The 17241-nt window shown below is 45.6% G+C and overlaps 1 protein-coding gene across 1 annotated transcript; it reads right to left on the reverse strand.

The window, feature by feature from the left end:
• Positions 1-11997: 11997 nt before the first annotated feature.
• LOC126939009 (C-C motif chemokine 4-like) lies at positions 11998-13797 on the reverse strand. The gene is made up of 3 exons (XM_050763848.1): positions 13632-13797; positions 12960-13074; positions 11998-12366 (listed from the first exon to the last, which is right to left on the reverse strand). The coding sequence occupies exons 1-3, from the start codon at positions 13705-13707 to the stop codon at positions 12279-12281; spliced, it is 279 nt and encodes a 92-aa protein (XP_050619805.1). The 5' UTR covers positions 13708-13797; the 3' UTR covers positions 11998-12278.
• Positions 13798-17241: the final 3444 nt, after the last annotated feature.

A 17241-nucleotide genomic window follows, 5' to 3' on the forward strand; every position in this document is an offset into this window, starting at 1 on the left:
GCAGGACAAGTGACCCGGCAGTGACCAGAAAGGTTGAAATGCACCTCATCAGTGGCTATCAGGGGTCAGGGGTCAATCACGAGTGAGAGTCCTGCATCCCCTGACAGCTCAATCACACTCCAGCCTTCCAGAATGCAGAGGGGCCCTGGGAAGAACTGGAGGAGAGAAGAGAAAGAAGGATGGGAGAGGGAAGATTCTCAATTGGAAAAAAAAAACCAGCAAGAAACTTTGTTTACCTTGTTGGTCAGATTAAATTTCTGCCACCAAGAGAAATTGAGATTGAAAAGCTAAATTTAATTATGGAGAAAATAAAATTATGTTTTTTTTTTGCACAACAAAGTCAATGACTATGAAATTTATAAGCATCACGTGAAACAGGCAGTTTTACAAAACTTACCAAAGATGTTTCCAGCAACCACTTGTTTAGGGAACAGAGTAAAGGGGAGAGAAGGTGGCATTTTCAAACCTCAAGAAAGTGTTCTATGTCAGAATTCAATTTGTCCCAGAGCACAGCTGTCAAGAGTTTTGTAAATCTAGGCCTGTAGGAGGAGAGGGCTAAAGTACTTTCAGGATAAAGGCTAGAAGACTAAGGCCCTGATCAGTTGGGCAGTCTCCATTATTGCACATTATTGCATTTGCTATTCCGTTCTCTGACACTTCTAAAAGGCTGGGGAATCTCCAGATGTGTTCATAAAAGAGTGGTAGCAAGTACTCATTGCTTCTAGGAAAAGAAACTGTATATGTTACAACAAAGTCGGTCCCCATACAAATGGAGTCTTTCCCTGTTTAGTGCTGTGAAGCCAATATACAAAACCAAAAGCAAGTGTCAAGTAGTGCAGGCTTTATTCCATGGCCACTGTATTAGTCAGGGGTCTCTTAGAGGGACTGAACTAGTAGGATAGATAGATGATAGATAGATAGATAGATAGATAGATAGATAGATAGATAGATATAAACGGAATTTATTAAGTATTAACTTACAAGATAACAAGGTCCCACAATAGGCTGTCTGCAAGCTGAGGAGCAAGGAGGTCCAGTCTGAGTCCCCAGACTGAAGAACTTGGAGTCAGATGTTCGAAGGCAGGAAGCATCCACAATGGGAGAAAGATGTAGGCTGGGAGGTCAGGTCCATCTCTCTTTTTCACATTTTCCTGCCTGCTTTATATTCTCTGGAAGCTGATTAGATTGTACCGACCAGATTAAGGGTGGATCTGCCTTCCCCAGCCCACTGACCCAAATGTTAATTTCTTTTGGCAACACCCACAGACACACCCAGGATTAATACTTTGTAACCCTCAATCCAATCAAGTTGACACTCAGTATTAACCATCACAAGTCCACCCGTTTGTCAACTTGAACCATACACATCTCCTGAGATCATACATAATCTTCAAATAAAGACAGTAATGAGGTCATAATTACATGTAACATAATACAATTATCTTTTCTACCATCAGAAACACACCAATCCCCAACCCAAATACTATTACATAAAGTGAACAACACTTAAATGCTGATACGAAGCCAGTAAATCTTATGTCACATAACAAAGGAAAAGAAAATAAAATGAAGATATTTTCTTAATACAAGTCTATACATGCACAAACATGTTTTTAACAAAAGAAGGAGGAAACGCTCATGACAGTTACAGACCTTATTTTTGCAGCTGGTCACGTGGTCTGGCTGGTATTGATGACTACCTTCTTCTACTCCGCACTCTGTATTCCCTTTGCTTTCAGCAAGCACCTCAGTAGGTCTTGTTTTTGCTGTTGTTGTTGTTGTTTTGTTTGTTTGTTTGTTTTCCTGGTGGAGTGACCCAAACCTTCATTCCTGAAAGGTCTGAGTCATTTGTAGTCCTGCCTGGATTGGGCTGTTGTAGTTTCCCATTGACGTTAATCACAAGGCATGGTAATACTAAGAGACGCCCAATGGATCTCCTGTATTCCATGCATACTCCTCCTTACCTCTGTTGTGGAGTAGTAGTCTGATTTCATCTTGATAGTCTGGGTCAATCACCCCAGCCAACACTGTAACTCCCTTCTTAGCCTGTTGACTTAAAGCTAGGAGGAGCCCAAAGCGTCCCGGTGGCAATCTTAACTTCTAGTTTAATGGAATTGTCGTTGTGTCTCCTGGTGGCAGCGTTCCTCCCTGTGGAACTAAGACCTCTAGGCCAGCAGAACATAATGTTGTGAGGATAGGAAGCAAAAATTTTGCTAGTGGATCACTAGGGGTGATGGTGAGTGGTGCCACTTCCACTTCCATCCCTTGATTCCTGGACCCGTGAATCCTGGCTAAACAGTACCATATATTGGAGGCTGATTCAGCGCATACATGGCCTTCTGGAGAACTTTGCCCCAGCCCTGCAAAGTATTGTCAACTAGTTGGCGTTGTCATTGTGACTCCAAAAGACCATTCCACCGTTCTATCAATCCAGCTGCTTCAGGATGATGGGGAACATGGTAAGACCAGTGAAGTGAGCTAACTTTCGTTAGCTGTAAAGTGAGTGCCTTGGTCAGAGGCAATGCTGTGTGGAATACCATGACGGTGGATAAGGCATTTTGTGAGTCCATTGATGGTAGTCTTGGCAGAAGCATTGCATACAGGATAGGCAAGCCCGTATCAGGAGTAAGTGTCTATTCCAGTGAGGACAAACCTCTGTCCTTTTCATGATGGAAGAGGTCCAATATAATCAACCTGCCACCAGGTGGCTGGCTGATCACCCCGAGGAATGGTGCCATATCCAGTTCTCCGTGTTGGTATCTGCTGCTGGCAAATTGGACACTCAGCAGTGGCCATAGCCAGGTCAGTTTTGGTGAGTGGAAGTCCATCTTGCTGAACCCATGTGTAGCCTCCATCCCTGCCACCATGACCACTTTGTTCATGGGTCCATTGGGCAGTGACAGGGATGGCTGGGGAAAGAGGCTGAGTGGTGTCCACATTACGACTCATCCTATCCACTTGATTGTTAAACTCCTCCTCCGCTGACGTCACCTGTTGGTGAGGACTCACATGGGATACAAATGTCTTCACAGTTTTTGACCACTTAGAGAGTTCCATCTACATACTTCTTCCCCAGATTTCTTTGTCACCAATTTTCCCATGCTTCTTCCAAGTCCCTGACCATCCAGCCAAGCCATTGGCTACAGCCCAGGAATCAGTATATAAGTGCACATTTGTCCATTTCTCCTTTCATGCAAAGTGCACAACCAGGTGCACTGCTTGAAATTCTGCCCACTGGGAAGATTTCCCTTCACCGCTATCCTTCAGGGATGTCCTAGAAAGAAGCTGTAGTGCTGCAGCTGTCCCCTTTCAGGTGGTGCCTGTGTATCGTGCAGAACCATCTGTGAACCTGGCCTTAGTCTTCTCTTCCTCTGTCAACTGATCATAGGGAACTCCCCATTAGGCCATCAGTGAAGGCTGGGGGAGAGAAGGCAGGTGACAGGAGTGGAGACCCTGGGCATTTGAGCCATGTCCTCATGTAACTTACTTGGCGTTCAGGACCTGCTTGAGCCTGATCACATACATACCACTTCCATTTGATGATGGAATGCTGCTGCGCATGGCCCACTTCATGGCTAGATGGGTCAGAAAGCACCCAGTTCATGATAGGCAGTTCAGGTCACATGGTGACTTGATGACCCACAGTCAAACGTTCAGTTTCCACCAAAGTCCAGTAACAGGCCATGAACTGTCTCTCAAAAGGAGTGTAGTTATGTGAAGAAGATGGCAGGGCCTTGCTCCAAAATCCTAGAGGCCTCTGCGGTGATTCACCTATGGGAGCCTGCCAAAGGCTCCAAACAGCATCCCTATTTGCCACTGACACCTCAGACACCATTGGATCTGCTGTGTCATGTGGTCCAAGTGGCATAGCAGCTTGCACAGCAGTCTGTACCTGTTGCAGAGCCTTCTCCTGTTCTGGACCCCATTCAGAACTGGCTGCCTTTTGGGTCACTCGATAAACGGGCCAGAGTAACATACCCAAACGAAGAATGTGTTGCTTCCCAAATCCAAATCGGTCCACTAGGCTCTGTGCCTCTTTCTTGGTTGTAGGAGGGGCCAAACGCAGCAACTTATCCTTTGCCTTAGAAAGAATATCTCGACAGGCCCCACACCACTGAACCCCTAGAAATTTTACTGATGTAGAATGTCCCTGAATTTTAGTCAGATTTATTTCCCATCCTCTGGCATGCAAATGTGTCACAAATAAGTCCAGTGTGTTTGCTACTTCTTGCTCACTGGATCCAATCATCAGAATGTCATCATTGTAATGGACCAGTGTGATATCTTTTGGAAGCAAAAAGTGATCAAGGTCTCTCTGAATAAGATTATGACACAAAGCCAGAGAGTTGATATACCACCGAGGTGGGACAGTAAAGGTATATTGCTGGCTTTGCCAGCTGAAGACAAATTGCTTCTAGTGGGCCTTATGGACAGGAATGGAGAGAAAGGCATTTGCTAAGTCAATAACTGCACACCAGGTACCAGGAGACATGTTAATTTGCTCAAGCAATGAAATCACATCCAGTTTCATTGGAAATCAGCTGCAATTGGAGTCACCACTTGGTTAAGCTTACGATAATCCACTGTAATTCTCCAAGATCTGTCATCTGCACAGGCCAAATGGAAGCTTGAATGGAGATGTGGTGGGAATCACCACCCCTACAACCTTCAGGTCCTTAATGGTGGCACTAATTGCAATCCCTCCAGGGATGTGATGTTGTTTTGGATTTACTATTTTTCTAGGTAGAGGCAGCTCTAATGGTTTCCATTTGACATTTCCCACCATATTAGCCCTCACCCTATCAGTTAGGGAGCCAGTGTAGGGGTTCTGCCAGCTGCTGAGTACGTCTATGCCAATCATGCATTCTGTCACTGGGGAAATGACCACAGCGTGAGTCCAGGGACCCACTGGGCCCACTGTAAGTTGGACCTGAGCTAAAACTCCATTAATTACCTGACCTCCATAAGCCCCTACTTTAACTGGAGGACCACAGTGACATTTTGAGCCCCCTGGAATCAACACCAAATCAGAGCTAGTGTCCAGAAGTCCCCCAAAAGTATGATCATTTCTCCTTCCCCAGTGCACAGTTACAAAGATTCACTGCCTAAATTGTCAGTAATGTAGTGGGGTCCTTCCTCAAGGGGACCTGGCCTCCCCTTCATTCAAAGGGTTCTGGGTCTCTAAACAGGCTCAGTCCTGGAAATTGATTGAGGGGTCGCGATTCTGTGTTTTTATGATTCAAATTAGACTTTTGTCCATTCGACCTGCAAGTTCTCTGTATAATTTAAGTAGGAATGCAGTAGGCTTCCTATCAACTTCACGTCTAGAACACTGAGATTAATTAGCCAATGCCAGAGCTCTACATGAGTCAGATTATTCTGATTGCCACTTTGCCTCTACTGCCAATTACGGTAGCTATGCCCACCTTGCCTTTGATGGTTGAGTGCTGCCACTTAGACCTTGCTACCTTGGGATCCAATTATTCCCATTGTATTTACATTTTGTAGTTGAGTGACTGCAGTTCCCACCATTAAATATGACATACAGAGAAGAGCAATCACAGGACTCTTCAAAGATACTGGTGCTGCACTCACATGTCTATTTCTCAAGGCATTGGTCAAGGGTATATATTCTGGACCCTACCCACTGGGATGAGTAGATCTAGAGTGACTAATCCACTCCACCATCCCAATCTCCTTAAGCCTTTGGATCCCTTCCTCTACATTAAACCATGAGAGATCAGGGATTTACAGCTCACTCACAGTGGGCCATCTTTTAATCCATATTTCAGCTAACCAAGCAAATAAACTATTAGAATCATTTTTAACTCCCCAAGCTGTGACATTAAATGCAGAGTCCCTGCTTAGTGGGCCCAAACCAATAAATTCAGCCTGATCCAACTCTATGTTCCTTCCACCATTATCCCATACCCATAATATCCATTCCCATGGCTGTTCTCCAGATTACTGTTTTTATAAATTAGAGAACTGAAACAGTTCTCTTGAAGTGCTGTGCACCTCCTCATGGGTCACACTCTGAACCTTACCTCCAGGGACCCACCGGGACTTTAGTTACAGGTCTGGACTGTCATCAATGTAATGGACCAGACTTTAGTTACAGGTCTAGACTGTCATCAATGTAGTGGACCAGGAAACAGGGGTGTTGGGGTGGCTCCTGAGGATAATCAATATTATTTTGCTTGGCAACTGCCTCAGGGGAGGCCATCCCTGTTGCCTCAGGCAGCACAGGCTTTATCTCCTCAGACAAAGGAGGAAAGGCTGATGGCAGCATGGGTTGGGGAGTGGATGTTGCCACTGTTGGAGATGGGGAAGCTGTTCCTTCGGCAAAAAAAAGGTACATCAGAGTTTACAAACTCAGTGTCCCCAGCTTCATCTGGGTCCTCCCACATTTCCCCATTCCAAGTTGCAGGGTCCTGTTATTTTCCAATCAATGCCCTCACTTTAACAGTAGACACCTGGTGAGGCTATACATGCACGTTTTGTTGCAGGTCAGCCACTTGCATCATAAGAGTTTGTGTCTGTTTTTTCACAATTTCAGCTCTTTCTGTACAGGAGATGAGGGTCTCACTCAGGGCAATTTTAGCAGATTTGAGGCTCGGTATCTGCTTCTGAAGCCGGGAGACAAAATCCCTGAGTTCATCATTTTCTTTCATCACTTTGTCTATTGAACTCAGGAGCAACCAACCAGCTTCGTTATGTTCCTTGGTTCTCCACATATGGTCAAAGTATTATGTATAGAGTCACTAAACTCCTTGCCACTCACAAGAAGTGAATCAAGCATGTCAAATGCACTTACTTTGCTTAAGTCTCTAAACAGTTCACACCAAGGACTATCAGTGTTCTCCGTACTATTAGACGCAGAGTCCTTAGCATTTTGGGGTCTAACCATATTAAGCAGCCAACTCTAGAAACCCCAAAACCATTGAAAGAACTCCATCCTTAATATCTTGTTTCTCTAGAACCACTCCAGTACCAAAATCTGTGTTAGGGTTCTCTTGGAGGGACAGAACTAATAGTATGTATATAAAATATATATATTTATATATTATATATATGTGTATATATATTATATAAATATATATTATAGGATATATAAATTATATATATATATAAAATATATATGGGATATATTAAGTGTTAACTTACACAATCACAAGGAAACATACAGCAGAGGAGAAAAATGTAAGCTGGGAGGCTAGGCCCATCTCTCCTTTTCCAAGTCCCTACCAGAAAGACAAGAGGACCCCCGAAAGAAATGAATCAGGAGTCACTGTAAATAACAAACGTCTCCCTGAGGAGCCCAGGGACATAGGCTCCTGAGATTTAGAAGCAACTAACACAGCCTGAAGAAATTATTCCCTGCAGCTGTGCTGGTCTCCCAGTTGGGAATGTTTCAATAGAAGGGGAGTCTCCCAGATCATCCTCCATCAAATCCCATGAAGCCCATCTTCCCTGAAAAAAATTAATTTTGATTTTCTCATTCCATATATATATTATATATATATATATATTTTACATACTTATCATATAGAGCCATCCTTTGGTATCCACAGGGGATTGGTTCTAGGAATTCTCATGGCTTCCAAAATCTACACATGCTCGAGTCTCTGACATAACATAGCATAGTATTTGCCCATAACCTATGCACATCCTCCCATATACTTTAATGTCTAGATTACTTAGAATACCTAAACAATGTAAATGCTATTAATAAATGTAAATGTAGATGGTTGTTATACTGCATTGTTTTTTATTTGTATTTTTTTAGTTTTCAGTTTTTGAGACAGGATATTGCTCTAGCACCCAGGATGGAGTGTAGTCACGTCATCTCAGTTCTTTGTAACTTCTGCCTCTTGGGCTCATGTGATCCTCCTGCCTCAGCCTCCCAAGTAGCTGGGACTACAGACATGTGCCACCTCACTCAGCTAATTTTGGTACTTTTTTGTAGACAGGGTCTTGTTATGTTGCTCAGGATGGTCTCTAATTCCTAAGCTCAAATATTCCTCCCACCTTGGCCTCCTAAAGTGCTGGGATTACAGGTGTGAGCCACCACACCTGGCCTATTGTGTTTTTTTTCCCCCAGATATTTTCCATCCATCATTGGTTGAATCCACAGTTGTGGAACCCACATATACAAAGTGTTGATTGTATCTAAAAACGAAACTATTTAAAAGGTAGAAAAACGCAGCCACGATTTTGTCTCTTAATTCCTTTCTTCCATTTTCCTGTCTGCTAGACTCAGTGGCAACCCAAGAGGGAAGGAGTTTAGATGGGAGAACAGGTAGAGATAAGTGGGAAAGAGAAGGCATTAAGGCCTTCAAGTCTGTAAAGGGTGAATGCAGACTGCAGCACAGGACTGCCACCTGGTCGCTGGTCTCAGCTGCCAGGAAGAGCTGTGGCTTTGTCACCATCCTCAGCTCGTCTTGCTCCCTTGATCCCTGACTCAGTTTGCTCGGCTCCTGGCCTCCTTGGAGGAAAATGCCTGTGTCAATGGGAGCACGATGGAGGGTTCCAGGTTGAGGTGGGATGGGGGATAAGGACATGTTTGCATGAACGTGTCCTAAAGGAACAGGTACATAAGGAAATGGACTCCCATCTGGAGAGTGAGCAGGGGCAGGCGGGCACTGCAAGGAGCAGGAAGACAGGCCGGATGTCTAGAGGTTGCTCCATAATCCCTAGTTCCTTTCAAGTGTCCTGCTTTGTCTGTTCTGGCTTTCACCCCAACCCAGAAACCTGGAGAAACCTCAACTGGAACGTCGAATGAGAAGATTCCAGCTCTCTGGGCCCAGGGTGAAAAAAGGAAGTTGTATGAAAAGAGGAGAAAGGAAAAAACAGTCTCATATTGTGCAACAGGCGAAGTCCCACGTTGCCCCACTTCGAGGTTTCCATGCTGCCGTTTGTAATTCCTGGTGAAGCATTTCTTCACGAGGCTGCCCAGGCTCCTGCAGCCTTCTCTGGTGGTCCTGCCTCTGTGGAGCTGAGCTCCTCCCTTCCCATTTGCTGAGTGGGAAAGGGACTGCATCATGAGGGAGGAGACCTGGATTCTGGCCCTAGCCCTTCCTGTTCACTAACAATGAACCAAAGACAGGTCATGGCTCTGCTCTGGGCTGCATCTGACAGATGAGAGGATGGACTCTTCCAGGTAGCAATCCGGGACCCCTCAGAGCACCCTAGGTGTCTCTAGAAGAGGGCATGCTTCCTAAGGGTCCTGGACCCTGGGTCAAGCCTCAGCCCCAGAACTCAGTTGCTGAAGCAGATCTCCCCTTGGGACGCCTCTCCTCATTATAGTCCATCTCCTTGAGGTGTGTCCCTCTCACCCTGGGTTCCTCCTGCAGGGAGGTTTGGCTCACCCTCCAGAATGCTCCCTTTCCTGACACACTGAGCTACTGGGGGTCACTATTGGTGATGTGTCAGTTGGTGGTTGTATTTGTTTCTATTGCTGCAAAACATTACCACACACTTAGTGTCTTATAACCACGTATTTATTCTCTCAAAGTTCTAGAGGTGAGAAATCTGAAACTAGTTTCCCTGGGCCACACTGCCTTTGCAGGCTCTAGGGGAGGAACAATTTCCTTGCCTTTTCCAGCTTCCAGAGCTGCATCCTCACACCTCTTGGCTCCTGGCCTCTTCTTCCATCTTCCAAGCCAGCAGCATAGCATCTTGCTTCTCTGGTCACATTGCTACCTTCTCTGCTATTGCCACATTTTTCTCTTCCTCCCTCTTATAAGGACACTTACAACTACATTAGGGCCTGACCAGATAATTCAGGGCAATCACTCATCTCAAGATCCATAACTTGATCATATCTCCAGAGTCCCTTCTGCCACATAAAGTGACATTGACAGGTTCTGGGGAATAGGATGTGGATGTCTTGGGGGCCATTATTCAGCTACCACAGTGATCTATACCTTGTCTCTGGCTTGGGGTCATCCATTCTCTCTCCCATCCCATCCCCTTATAATAGAATTGTATATTTTTCTCCAAATCCACACCCTAATCTTACAGGCCATCCCAACTGCCCCTCCCTTCACTTTCTTTAGGCTCTGAGAATATTCTAGGAGACCACCCTCCAACGGAACTTTCTGTGATGATGGACAGAAAGTCCATAATCCGTGCTGTCTAACGTGGTAACTAGCCATGTTACCAAGGGCTACTGAGCACTTGAAATGCGATAGTGTGACTCAGGAACTAAATTTTAAATTTTATTTCATTTTAATTAAATGTAATGAAATTGTAAATAGCCACTTTGGCCAGTGGCTAACATATTGGACAGCTCAGATCTAGGCAAATGAAAGCAGAAACTATGGCCAGGCACATTCTTCACTGCCAGCCTCTCCTCACATCTGTTTTGGATGAGCTATGCCCCCAACCTCCTCCTCTCGGTTCCCAGCAGAATCTGAAGGAGGCTTCCACTGGGGCTCTGGAATGACGGAAGTGACTAAGGGCAGAACAGGAAGGGAATTGTGTCTGTTTTCCCCAGAGAAGTACAGGGCCCCAGTTCTGCTTTTGCATAGGACTAAGAACACTCGAAGGATTTTCAAGGTAGTCTCGACCTTGTCCTTACTCGACCAGTCTTCCTTTTGGGGACCACAGAGGTGTGTCACTAGGGAAGGTGTGCAGGAAAGGGCCCGAGCCTGGGAGCTGGCACTGGCCAGGGTCCTGCTCTGCTATGCACTCGCTGAGTGACATGTGGCAAGTTACTTCCCAGGCCTTGGCCCTCAATTTCTATAAAATGAGAGAGTTGGACCAGATGGTCTAAAGTTTCCTTTTAGCTTTAGTAGACCATGAGTCTATGTCCTGTGGATCAGGCTTTATTGTGCATGTAATTCTGTTTCAGAGCCGTGTTGTCTCTGACCCATGGAATAGGCAGTTCTGATTGAAGGATAATTAAGTAGAAGTGGCTTTAGGTTACTCCTGCAACACTTCCAAACAAAACCAGACCTCCGGTCAGGCGCCGTGGCTCACACCTGTAATCCCAGCACTTTGGGAGGCTGAGGCGGGCAGATCACGAGGTCAGGAGATCGAGACCATCCTGGCTAACATGGTGAAATCCCGTCTCTATTAAAAATACAAAAATTAGCCGGGCGTGGTGGCGGGACGCCTGTGGTCCCAGCTCCTCCAGAGGCTGAGGCAGAAGAATGGCATGAACCCGGGAGGCGGAGCTTGCAGTGAGCTGAGATTGTGCCACTGCACTCCAGCCCGGTGAAGGAGCGAGACTCTGCCAAAAAAAAAAAAAAAAAAAAAAAAAAACAGACCTCCATCCTTCTGTCCTCATGACAACACTTCACAGTAGCTTGGGCTTTAGAGTGCTGATCCATCAACTAACTGATCTAATCCTCATGATGACCCTGATAACTGCTAGGTCCATTTTAAACGAAAAGGCTGAAGCTCACAGAGGGAAGGAGAGAATCTTCCAGGTGCCCGGTCCCATGATGGGTGCTTTACACATCACCTCACAACAGCCCTTCGAAATGGTTAATGTTATCCCATTTCACAGGTGTGAACACTGAGGTCTGATAAGGCAAGATGACTTTCCCAATGTTATGCTGATGATAAGATGATGAAGACAGTTTTCTCACTCTTCTTCCCCCTTTGCTGTGCTGCTTCCCCTGTTTACAACTTCCCCTCAAGATGTTGAAATGATAACCTCCTTTTTTGGGGCATTCTTTCATGACACTCCCCAAGTCGACCTACGAGCCTCAACAAGTCACTTCACCTCTCTGTGCCTCTGTTTCCTTAACTGTGAAACTGGGGACAACAGTCCCTACTTCATAAGGGTGTTAAAACCCTTGTTGAAAGAAAGTACGCAGTGAGATGTATGAAGAGTGCGCAGCCCAGAGCTCATATTAAGGATGCAGCAATTGCTCATTCTTATTCCTTTTGGAAACTAGTTTGCCCCCCTCCGATAGTACCAGGCAATTCCTTTTACCCCCAAATCAAATTAAAATCACAAAGAAACTCTCTGCATTTTATTTTAAAGTTTTATTGATGAAAACATGGAATTAACGGTGTTATCCATGTATTTGCAGCAGCAGAGAAACAGTGACGGTGGACCATCTCCATAGGAGACACTTTGGCTAAACAAATATAAATAATGGAAATAACACCTAATACAATAACACAGCACATAAAAAGATTAAATTAAGAGAAGGGACAGGAACTGCGGAGAGGAGTCCTGAGTGTGGAGAAGATGCGTCTCATGGAGAAGCGTCCAGGCTCAGGTGACCTTCCCTGAAGACTTCCTGTCTCTGAGCAGCTCAGTTCACTTCCAGGTCATACACGTACTCCTGGACCCAGGTCTCACTGGGGTCAGCGCAGACTTGCTTCCCTCTTTTGGTTTGGAATCTGTAGAACAAGGAGCGGACAGATGAGAATCCCATGAGACCTTTGAGGTCATCTGGCTTTTTCCCTTGCCTGGGGTCGGTATCTTCCACTGCCTGACCATGGTCCATGTGGGCAGCTCTGGTGCATGGGATCCTTCCTGGGGCAGTGCTGGAACCAGACTCCCTGTAACTTCCACCCACTGGAGTTAGCTGTGGGCCCCAGGGGTTTCCCAGACTAGGAACCAGTGGGCATTACAATCAATATGAATAGATCTCCCCATTCCCTGCCAGCCTGGCAGTGACTTTTCCACATGTCTTTCTAGCACGGTTTGAGAAATCGGTCCGTATCTCATGTGACCTGTCTGACTTCCCCTGCTTTCCTGTCCTCTGGATAACTTCCTCCCCAGAAACCCCTTCTCTCTCGGCTCCTGCTCAGCCGCCCTTCAACACTTGAAAAATGAGTTCATGACCTGTGTCCTCACTGCTCTGAGGGAAGGCTTCAGCCCTGAAAGCTGCCTCCCCACTGCTCAATCACCCCCCTCCCCAAAACAGGCCCCCTTTTAAAATCCAGCCCTCGCCCTTGCCTCCCAGAGCAGCCCAGGGGTTGATACTCACACCACAGCTGGCTGGGAGCAGAGGCTGCTGGTCTCGTAGTAATCTACCACAAAGTTGCGAGGAAGCTTCCTCACGGTGTAAGAAAAGCAGCAGGAGGTGGGAGGGTCTGAGCCCACTGAAAGGAAAGGCCAGGGTGAGATCAACACTGCACATAGAAGCTGTTTATTTTGGCTTCTAGTTTTGTGTCTTCTTTGAGCATCCCTGTGTAGCTACCGGAACCACAAATATGGTCCCTTGTATCCATTCCCACCTCACCTGAGCGGGAGTCTTATTCTGAATACGGGATCTTCAGACAAGAACAAGAAAGAAATCTAGAAGACTGGAACTGGATTCAGTCTCAGAACACATCGCACTCCCTTCATGTGACAGATGGGGAAACCAAGGCACAGAGAGGGACAGGGGCTTGCTTGAACAAGTAATTAGAGGCAGAGCCAATTCAACAGTCTGACTTCCAGCCCATCTTTTTCCTCTGCTAGTTGCTAATTCTTGAGAAAATACGAACTTGAATGTTATTGAATACTAGACTCTTACATTAGCACAGACTTCGTGGCAATCTTCCTAGCTGCCTTTTGTCCCATCCCCAGATCCCACTGTTTGACCAGCGACAACTAGAAAAAAAGGTCTCTGCCTACACCTCGGCTCTGGAAACAGCAGCTGCGAAAGTGGACTTACTTGGTGCTGAGAGTGCTGGAGAGCAGAAGGCAGCTGCTAGCGCGAGGAGAGACAGGACCGTCACGCGCAGCTTCATGGTGTGGGTGGAAGACAGGTTTTCTCAGAGGTGAGGCTACAGAACGCAGAAGCTTCAGAACCCAGCTGTGTCCTGTGCTGATACTGAGTTGGGGAATCTCTCTTTATAGAGACCCTGAGGCCTGGGACAAATGTGGGGGCTCAGCAGAGCGAGTGGAATTTCCATGGTAGAGATGATGTCGTGGCTCCTGAAGCTAGCTGAGTGAGGAGTTCCTCTCAGCTTCTCTTCCCAGGGCGATGTCATCATAGAGGAAAGCTGAGGGAACTGCAGGCTAGAAGAAAAGGGAAGTGGTACCACCAAAGGAAGTGACCGAGACCTGGGGGGAGAGTTGCAAACCACAGAGGAAAGATGAAATGTTCACACAACCTGCTATAAGTGACTTGTAGACAACAAACTGTGCTGCTCTTGGTGATTGGCACCCCCAGATGCTGGAGGGTTCATGTCAGTCTTTCCCAGGCTGGCCACAAGCCTGGCCCCAAGAACAAAGGGGGAGCCCCCAGGACCCCCCCCCAGATCCCCTTACCCTGTGCCTTCTTCCTGCTGAGCTGAGTGCCACTGAATTTTGTGTCCTGTATGTTTCCTTGGGCATGAAGAGTCCAGCATTGGATGTTGCAGAGGGATCCAGTGGGGTGACTTAGCAACGTTTGTATCTTTTATTGGACACTTAGCATGTACCTGGCACTGGGAAAGCTGTCTTACACAATATCATCTCTAATCCCTCCATAGCCCTGAGCAGGGGTGTGTCATCTCATTTTACAGATAAGACAATTGAGGATCAGAGAGTGGTCCACTGATGTGCTCAGTGCCCACAGAGCTGATGAGTGGCACTGCCAAGATCTGAATCAAGATTCATCTGACTCCAAAGTCTATTTTCTTTCCATGTTGTAGTCTCCAGAATAAACATAGAGTGTGACCACAAAACAGAAACCGCTGACTGATAGACTGCTAGGAGCTATTCCACACTCAAAGACCGATTGTACTCAAACTTAATTCAGGAAAGAGATAGGGCTAGTCTGTCCTAGAACAAGGAGGGAACGGAGGAGAAATAAAGATTTCAGGATATTTTCTTGGACCAACAAAAGAACAGGACATATAAACCAGTAAGAATCAAGTTTGGAAGACTCGATTAGAGAATGTTTAGACTCGATTAGAGACTCAGATAGAGAATGTTCTTCTAGTATAAAAACAGGATTGAGCTGGGTGCAGTGGCTCACACCTGTAATCCAGCAATTTGGGAGGCCATGGTAGGTGGATTGCTTGATCCCAGAAGTTTGAGACCAGCCTGGGCAACATGGTAAAACCCTGTTTCCTACAAAAAAAAAATACCAAAAACAATTTGGCTAGGAGTGGTGACGCACACCTGTAGTCCCAGCTGCTCAGGAGGCTGAGGTGGGGAGGATCACCGAGCCCAGGAAGTCCAGGTTGCAGTGAGTGGTAATTGTGCCACTGCACTCCAGCTTGGGTGACAGAACAAGACCCTATCTCAAAAAACAAAGCAAAGCAAAACCGTTCCCCCAAAACTCAGAACTGTATATGTAGTAATGAGTTTTTATCTATGTTACAGACAAAATATGTAAACTAAGAATGTGGGTGTGTCCCAACCAGTCCCATAGGGAATGCCTGTGCTTATGTTAAGCCTTGGCTGCTTTGACAGCTGCTGGGCACCTGTACAGAAGATTACAAAGGCCCTGAATACAGGAGTATGTGAAGTTGGGCAAGATGAGGGGAATGAGGATAATATTGGATGGATCTCTATCTGCCTTTAGCTCTACTACTCTAACCTGCCTGCTCACCCCTAACCCCATTCTTCTCTGAGAAAGGAAAAAAGAAGAGTAGGCCCGGGAGTGGTGGCTCAAGTCTATAATCCCAGCACTTTGGGAGGCCAAGGTGCATGGATCACGACGAGGTCAGGAGATTGAGACCATCCTGGCTAACATGGTTGAAATCTTCTGTCTCTACTAAAAGAATTCACCAAAAATTAGCCGGTCCTGTGGTGGCAGGCGCCTGTAGTCCGCCAGCTAACTCAGGAGGCTGAGGCAGGAGAATGGTGTTGTTTCCCAGGAGGCAGAGCTTGCAGTGAGTCGAAATTGTGCCACTGCACTCCAGCGTGGGCAACAGGAGTGAGACATCGTATCAAAAAAAAAAAAAAAAAAAAAAAGAAGAAAGAGGTAAAAAGAAGGAGCCATGACTTCAAACTATACCACAGGGCTCGGTAAACCAAAACAGCGATCATGGTACTGGATACAAAAAGACAGACACATAGACCAATAGCAGAACAAAATAGAGAGCTCAGAAATAATGACTGCATACCTGCAACCATCTGAAATTTTGACAAAGTTAACAAAAAAACAAGGCAATGGGGAAAAGGACTTCCCATTCAATAAATGATACTGGGAAATAATTGGTTAGCCATATGCAAAAGATTGAAATCTGATAGTCCTTCCTTACACTGTGTATGTAAAATCATAACTCACAATGGATTAAATACTTAATGCTCGCGAAAACCAAAAACTGTAAAAATAATAGAAAAATATGGGACACTATCCTGTTAAGATAACCTAGGACAAGACACATTGACGGGAAATAGGATCTGGCAGATGATTTCATGATGTAAGATGCCGAAAAGCAAATTTCCTAAATCACAATCAAAACTGATGTCAAATGGATTCTAATTAAACTAAGAGAGATTCTGCAACAGCATAAGAAAAGAAATTATTCAGCAAAAGTAAAAGAGAACGTACAGATATGGCCGAGATTAATATTTACGAAACGTATTGCATCTGATTCAATAGGTCTGGTATCTGACTATCTATTAGGGTAAATTAAACAAACTGTAAGAAACGCATAATACAGATTTCTCCAGTTAAAAGTGGGCAATGAGGTTCTTATTATAATGTGTACATGTCATAAGATGTAGACATTATAACATGGTATAGGTATAAGTTCTAGACAAATATTTTTGTCGACTTGACTCTTCCAATCTAATCTCATTAGGAGAAATGCGCGAAATACAAAACCACAAATTTTGGACGATAACTGTCTCCGAAACCAGTTATGGCAGATGAACATTATTTTTAAAAAGTTCAGTAAATATATAACAGATGCTGGATGATGTTGCTGAGGAAAATGAAGAACATTATACACTGCTGAGTGGGGAATGTAAATTAGTTTCGCAGCATTGTGGGGAGCCCCCCCCCCCCCCCCCCCCCCCCCCCCCCCCCCCCCCCTCCCACCCCCCCCCCCCCCCCCCCCCCCCCCCCCCCATCCCCCCCCCCCCCCCAGCCATGTTTGGCGGAGCAGTTTGGCGGTTGCTAAAAAGAACTTACAAAACAGAACTACCATTCGACCCAGCAATCCATTAGATTAGGTATATACCCAAAGGAATAGAAGATCATTCTTCATAAAGACATGTGCACATAGATTGTATTTTCATCAGAGCTACGCATATTTCTCATGTAGACAAGAGAAAAGAATAAAGACAATGGAATCAGAACCTAAGATGCCCTTCGAGATAGTATTCAGATAAAGAAAATG

This window comes from Macaca thibetana, chromosome 16 (genome assembly GCF_024542745.1).
Source record: "Macaca thibetana thibetana isolate TM-01 chromosome 16, ASM2454274v1, whole genome shotgun sequence".
Lineage (NCBI taxonomy): Eukaryota > Metazoa > Chordata > Mammalia > Primates > Cercopithecidae > Macaca > Macaca thibetana.